At 51.2% G+C, this 7,569-nt stretch overlaps 1 protein-coding gene across 1 annotated transcript in view; it reads right to left on the bottom strand.

The window, feature by feature from the left end:
- FRS3 (fibroblast growth factor receptor substrate 3) overlaps positions 1-4,857 on the bottom strand; it is a 5,458-nt gene extending 601 nt beyond the window's left edge. Inside the window, exons 1-5 of the mRNA XM_010151293.1 lie at positions 4,792-4,857; positions 4,071-4,257; positions 1,966-2,127; positions 1,277-1,434; positions 6-309 (exon numbers count right to left, since the gene is read on the bottom strand). Coding sequence (XP_010149595.1) covers positions 6-309; positions 1,277-1,434; positions 1,966-2,127; positions 4,071-4,257; positions 4,792-4,857 — 877 coding nt within the window. The remainder of the gene's footprint in view (positions 1-5; positions 310-1,276; positions 1,435-1,965; positions 2,128-4,070; positions 4,258-4,791) is intronic.
- Between the last annotated feature and the right edge of the window lie 2,712 nt (positions 4,858-7,569).

Here is a 7,569-nt window from a genome sequence, read left to right as displayed (position 1 = left end):
CAAGCCATTGACGTTCTCGTAGACGCAGCGGGGCGAAGGGCACTCCTCCTCGCACTCGTTGTTGTTGTTGGGGGGGCAGAAGTGCGTCCTGCACTCCCGATGGTGCCGACAGACGCGCCTGTAGTTGGACGGGGGACCTAAGACGAACTTCACCTCCCCTGGCTGCAGAAAGACCTGGGGATTGCGGTCTTCCAGGGAGCAGCTGTGGTTCCTATGGGGGAAAGGAGGGTGGACTTCAGGCAAGGAGTGCATACAGTGTCGGCCCCTCAGCTCCTGCTCGCCGTTGGCCGTGTTGACGTAGGTGTGGGACTGCAAGGAGAGAAGCAGAGGGACAGTGAAAGGAGGAGAGACAAGAGCAAAGCAGCTGCCAGCAGCTGAGAAACCAATAAGAAGGGACAGTTTTTTGGTGAAGCAGGAGGAGATGAAAGTATTTTGAAGTTGAGAAGATTTTGGGAAGCAAAAAAACCAAAAGCCATTGTTGGATTTGTGGGCTGAAGGAGACAAAAAGGAATCGACTGCAGAAGACACACATCTATTTCACACTCCAAGTATATCACAGAATGGTTTGGATGGGAAGGGACCTTAAAGATCATCTAATTCCACCTTCCCTGTCATGGGCAGGGACACCTTCCACTAGCCCAAGTTGCTCCAAGCCTCATCCAGCCTGGCCTTGGACACTTCCAGGGATGGGGCATCCACAGCTTCTCTGGGCAACCTGTCCCAGTGCGTCACAGAACAAAAAGCAAAGCCACTTGCAAAATATTTCCTCGAGTGGCTTACACTGGCAGTGTTGCAGCGCTCACACCTAACTAGGCTTCTCTGATAATGGTTGAGAGATGCTGGATTTTGTAGGGCAAAATCTTGAATTTTAAAACTGGGAGCAAAGAGCTGCCAAAAAACAAAAAGAGTCTGAACTTGGGTATGTATCCGCATGTCAGTTTTAGGATTGCAGTGGTAGCAGACAGACAGGGCAGCAATTCACACAAGCCGTGTGCTGCTGTTAAATAATCACCACACAGACACCAGTGGATTAATGAAGCCAACTCCATCGCCTCGATAAAACGCCTGTTCCAGCCAAGTGTCAGAGAGCAGAAGTCTCCAAGCGAAAAGAGGAAGCAAAAGAAAGATGAAGCAAAAGAGGAAGAAAAGGATGACAGGGTATGAGGATGCCCTGAGCTCTGCTGGAAAAGAAACCCAGAATTGCACAGGACTGCCAGCAAAACCAGCTGCTTGTTCACTGCTGGCAAACAGCAGAATTTAGGACAGTTGTGTTTACCTGCTCATCAGGCCCAATAAGGGCATGAGTAGAGTCTTCACCCACAGAGGAATGCCTCAGGCTGCCCATGGAGGGGTGGCGGGCTGCGGAGTACGATAGGGTTTCTCCAGGGAAGCTGTGAAATCCATTGGGAAATCCTGGGACAGTGTAGTCCAGACCTGGGGGAGAATCAAGACAGATAAGTATTAGAGCACTGGTTTTATATCAAATAGAGCTGACATCATTTTCACAGGGAGCTGGCCTCTCAACTGCACCGGGTATGTCAGAATCAGCCTGTCTGGGGAAGATCCCTGTGACAAACAGGGCTAGGCCCTCTTGTTTAACCCTTCTTAAGTCATGGAGACCAGAACTGACCAAATCCAAATTCCTCAGGACATGATTTCCTCTAGGAACCACCGGATACTTGTAGGTGATACTTAGAAAAAGCCACTTGGCAGCAGTCGGGATGAAAACCAACTGAAGGGTAACAATTTGACTATTTGAAGGGCTTTTTGTTGCTGTTTCCTTGGAAACAAAGTACCACACGGAAGACAAGTGGGGCCTTAATCATCCTGCACGGGGTCAGATACGGGTCCGCAGTGAGGCAGCACGTGGGAGAGCCCCACGGGCTGCAAAGGGGGGTTTCACACGAGCGATTGCATCCACGGTGTCTGTGTGCCCCTTCTCCCCTCACACCGAACGAGCCTTACTGTTGGGTGCCTGGGGGGTGCGGGAGAGCTCCCGCTCGGCCGGGTGACTGTTCCTGGTGATGACAACAGGCTCTTCCACTACGTTGATACTGTTACACTGCATCAGGTCCTGAAGCAGGTTAAAGATCTCCTCTGCTCTGGAACACTTGAAGGCAAAAATCCCTGCACAGTAACAAAGAGGAGGGTCAGAAGAGCGGGAAAGCGATCCTGCTTTAACGAGAGGATGTGTAATTCCTGGCTCTAAACGAACAGGCAATTCCGATTTCTTCAGCCACAGGAAAACAACCAACAACTGGGTGGATTGTTGCATCGGCAGAAATACAACGCCACGACGGCCAACTGCCCAAATGCTGCACGGGAAAGAGCGAGCACCCCAGTTACGTACAGCCATTGATCCCAGAGGAGCAGAGGTGGGAAAGGGACAGGCTCACCGGTCTCGTTTCACCTCTAATCTTCTATTTCAACTCACGTGGCACCCAGTCCAATTCCCGCTGCCAGGGGAAAGCCTATCCACCGGCTTCTCGAAGCTGAACTGGGCCCTGCGGGGTGTGCGCGTGAGGGAGGGGCAAGAACGTCATATTTTAAGAACGTGTGGAATTAAACAGTGTCTCCCCAGACGAGCAGCTCAGACCAGAGCCGGTGTGTGCAGAGCTAACCAATCCCAAGCTGGCACGCACACACACGCACAAAAGCCATAGCAACGAGAACGGCATGGCAACAACGGCTGCCACCCCAAAGAAGAAGGTTTCTAAAATTCTGGGAATGAAAAAATAGCTGTATCTGCCTTCTATAAGGTGGGGAGCAGCATCAGGAAGGAGTTCTCCAAGTTAAATTAACCACGCGGAATAAAATCATAAAAGAAAGGTAGAAAACTCATCAAAACACAACGTCATCCCCCTTATTTCTGTCTGCTTTAAGACTGACGAGTAACAGCTCTGCTCTACCACCACCACCTGGACCTAAATTAACCCGAAACACAGAGAGAGGGCAGGATTTTAATCACTGATCTGCATCCTGCAGAAGGCAAAACAGAAACTGAAGAGAATTCCCATCGCTGGTACCGGGTAAGCACGTGATCCCGGGAGAGGAAGACACCATTTACATAAATATTAAAAAGGAGCATAGGGCAGCAGTGATTTGTGCTCGATGCAGACACCGAACAGTCACGTGGAGCCTTTTTGGATAAGGAGGAGTTTACAAACACATTAATGGAATGAAGAATCAAACTTCTGTTGTTTTTTTTTTTTTTTTCCTTGGGGATGCAGATGCCAAGAAAACGTTCAGCTCTTTAAAAGCAAGAGAGACAGACTGGTAAAGGAGCTACCAGGCACCATTGTAAAACTGGAGTCTATTCCCGGCGCTGCTGATGACTTGGCATGTACTCCTGGGTGACTCACTTCCCTTCTCTCTGCAGAGCATCCCCGTGCATAAAATCAGTAAAACGTAAAACTCCCTCCCCTCTACGGTACAAAGCGCTGCCAGACACAAAATGCAAAGCATTAAAGTAGAACTTGCACTAACCAAAGGCCAAGAGAATGCACCGAGAAAGACAAAACGTGCTCAAGCAACTATTGCTGCTGGCGTGGGTTTGGCAGCAAGCAAGCCCTAAGAGGGCCAAAGGTGCAGATGACGCCCTTTTGCTTTATCCATGGAGTTAAAAGATGCTTAACAAAGCTTCAGTCTTGCAAAACGTACTTCCTAGCTCCTAAGGAACGAGGTCCAGCACCCCTCCTACCCTAGCTGTGCATTTGGTGCCGCAGCTCGGAGCTGACGGTGTAACTAACGCCCTCGCTGACGTCAAACAGGCCCCATCCAACCCTCGAGCCTGCTTCACCGACCACCTCATGAGCGCTGACGCACCAGCAAAATGAGACCATTACATCTACGGCCAGTCCTGAGCCACGATGTCGCTCTCACTAGTGTTTTAATCAGCAGTATTAACCGTCTGGGCATGCACACTCCAGTACCCTGGGAGAACAGAGACTGCACAAGAACCTGTTGATTCATTAGAGGCAGGAATTTGGGAAGACACAAGCATCAGCTCACTCTGGCTGCCCGGGAACAGAAACCTCAGCATTCCTTCCTCCAGGAACCTGGGCACTCACCCTGCCCCGTCTGGCAGCGACGGCCGCTCTCAAAGGAGAAGAGGTGGGAGTCGTAGCCGTAGCGGCGCAGGCAGAGGTAGGGCCACCTGACGGCATCTCGCTTGTGAGTGTGCAGGATGAGCTCCGTCTGCGTCAGCTCCATAATCCCAGATCCCAGCTCGTTACCTTCATCGTCCACGTTCGTTACCTGTAGACAACACAGAACTCCCGGCAGGAAAATCGGTGGATTGAGATCAAAAAGAACTCACCCATGAAGACACTGTAATTCCCATGGATTCCCCCTTCATTTACTGAGATGCCTTTTGCTCAGCTGGAGCACGGATTCACTCCTGGCAGAAGGCGCTGAGCCGGCAGCCCTGGAGACTCTGTGCTTGGCAGTTGAGCTGATGTGTCTCAGCACAGAGGCTGGAACACAGCCCTGAGCAATAAAAGGTTTCTCTCCAGTTCCCCATTTCCTCACTCAGGCTGAATCTCAGTGCAGAGGCAATTTCTACTGCGAATACAAACATATTTGCAGCAGAGGTTGCTTAAGGAAAGGAAAAAAAGAAAACACCCAAAGCAAAACAGTAACATATGTGCAAACTTTATCAAGTGAAAGACTTTCTGTGCAAGAGCAGAGGTTTTCCTTCCTTTCATGCTGGGAATCCAAACCCATGCTGGGCTCTGCTTGTAGTTGGTACTGTCACAGACTCTCCGACGAGGGGGAAGGTGCAATACTTACCTTAAATTTGGTGGGATGGTTGTCTGGGATGCTGTCTCTGCACAGACAACTGCAGCAGCTCCCCATGACGTCAGCGTAAGAGGTGATCCCTGGGGAGAGGACACAAAACAGAGGACAATCACATTTTGAATCAATTCCTCCAAACACGCAGCATTTACAGCCTGCATCCTCCTCGATCACGGGCCCCAGTGGGTTTGGATTTCAAACTTCAACATGCTCTGCGATTCACAGACGCTGTACAATAATTAAAAATAACAGCTTTCTTACCATTAGGCAATTGTTGGATTTTTTTTTCGGAGGAGTGAGAAGAAATTCCCACTACTGTCCCTCTATCTCCTTCGGGACTTCATGGTAACCAGGTTCCAGAGTCACCTAAAACACAAGGGAAACGGTCCCATCTTCCACCTGACAAGGAGAATATAATTAAACAAATTAAAAAAACAGAAGATTAAAAAGCAGAAGATTAAAAGGCTGAAGTTCCCTTCAAATATTACAAGGCAGGTGCATTTTTTTATTTGCTACCTGCATTTATGAATATGGAAAACTATTCTGCACAGATCACTCCTGTAATTTCTGGAAAAAAATACAGTCCACAGCTTAAAAAACCTAATAATAAGATACATTTTACTTCTTGGCTTTGGAATCCTGGGGTTTAAATCTGGGGTTTATCAGAGCTACTGTAGTGCAAATACAACACAACAGTAATACTGGATGGCTGAGAGCAGTGAGGATACAAGGAATCACATGCTTCTGCTGCTCAGGAATGTGGAGATACCTTCACTCAATGGAAGGTCCTTAAGGGTCAGAGAACCAGCAGCCTTGAAAGCAAGCGAGCTCCACAGCTTTGTAGTACTTTGGACTATGAAAAGTATCAAATGCCAGGAAACAAAAACTCCACTGGCTGACAACAGTCAGCAAGGGCAGGTATCAAGGAGGCAGGAGTTGCACGCAGTAGTGAGAACTACTGCTCTCTCTGATATGAACTTAACAGACTCCACACCCACTCTAGGGCAGGGGATACAGCAACAGGTAACACGAGAGGATGCCATGGTTTATTGGGCGAGAACAGCTAACGATCTCTCCATCTGAGGTGTGAGAGCTCACAGCCGTACGGATAACCAGCCTGGCACTACAGCAGTACGTAAAATGAAAAGGCTACTGGAAACCTCACACTCTGCCGCGCCAGAATCTGCCTCACCAGTCGCTCCAAATTAAACAAGGAGTTGCATCCCCGTACAAAACCACGTTGCACGGCTGCCCTCGGGCTCCCTCGCGGCCCAGAGCGGTGCGGAGGGAAGAGGAAGAGCCAGAGTGAGCTGACCAAGGGGTCCCACTTCGCTTTTTACATCAACACAGAAGCCAAATCACCTTCCACTGCAAACCCATGCTTTAGCTTTGGCTCCTGAAGAATTCCCTACCACTTTCCAACCCTGCAAAGCCCCCCAGAAGAGGAATGCTTGCTTTCAAGCAAGCTGAAGGAGCCTGGGCACAACTGCCCTCCTGCACATACCCAGCACCCCTAATGGTAAGAACGCCACACGCTCCCTGTTCATCACCGCATCCTGCTCAAGCCATCCTATTTGTTTGTCTAGACTGCCTACGGATTTACTCCCCGCTGCCCTTACAGGCTTTGGTCAATAATTTAGCCACAGATCCCTCCATCCCTCTCCACTTCGTCTAATCTGGTCACCGGGGGCTTTGTCCTCTCGTGTCTCTGCTCTCTCACTCCCACCCTGTCGATTCCCTCAGTAAACCAAACCAAATCTTGTAGGAAACATGTCACCTTTGCCCTCTCTTTCTTCTTTATTTCTCTCTCCCTCTGGTGCTCCCTCCACCTGCGCCTGTCTAACCTGCAAGGGGGTTCGCCTGGAGCGCTGTCGTCTGTCCTGCACAGTTATTATGGTCAGAACTGAACAAATGAGAAAAAAAAACCAACACTGTGAGATCCCAGAACACTCCCTCGGCGCTACCCGCTGCTCCTCGCTGTTGACTATTTCAGTGGCAGCCCTTTCACGCAGACACGGAGACTCTCAAGACTCCAGTCTCGTGCTTGTGACACGCACCTTTCCGACGGCTGTCTGCCCGTTCCGAGCCTTCACTAGCCGAACCAAACACCCCGCTAGCACGAGACGCTTCCCTGCGAGCAAGAATTCGTGACTCCTGAGACCAGCAGCCCCATCCTCCTCTCCAGTCCCCCACATCCCAGGACCCAAACCAAAATCCTCCTCCAAGCCTTCGCAGCCCTCCTTGGCCCAGTCTCCAGACCACAGCTCACCTCTCCCGATTCCACAGCCGGGTTGTCCGCTCTCCTCCCAAACCCTGCGCTCCCACAGCGGCTCCGTCTGTACCCCCCGGCCTGCAAAAGACCCCTCATGCCTCCACACTCCTCCCTGCGATTCTCCTAAACCCGGCACTGCAGGAAAGGGTCCACCTCATCCCAAAGGATCAGGGACCACCGGGACAGCCCTGTGCACACGGAAACCTCGGGTGGAAAATCACACAGCCCCACACCGACCCACCCGTGACACCGACCCACTGACCCCCACCAGCATGGGGCGGGGTGGGAGCGAGGAGAGGGGCTGCAGGGGAGCATCTCCAGGGAAAAGAGGGGCTGCTGGAATGGGGAAGGAGCTGCAGGGAGGAGGAAGGGGCCTGCACAGCCCGTGGGGCCTGGGGGCATGAGGAAGGGGGAGTCCTAAGGGGGTAACGGGGAAGGGGGTGCGAGGGGAGGGCTAGGGTGTGCGGAGGGGGTGCAAGGGGACCCCGGGGTCACGACGG

Source organism: Eurypyga helias, unplaced genomic scaffold (assembly GCF_000690775.1).
Source record: "Eurypyga helias isolate BGI_N326 unplaced genomic scaffold, ASM69077v1 scaffold1355, whole genome shotgun sequence".
NCBI classification, from domain to species: domain Eukaryota; kingdom Metazoa; phylum Chordata; class Aves; order Eurypygiformes; family Eurypygidae; genus Eurypyga; species Eurypyga helias.
Note: the sequence above shows the minus strand (reverse complement) of the source record. Positions and strands in the feature narration are given on the sequence as shown.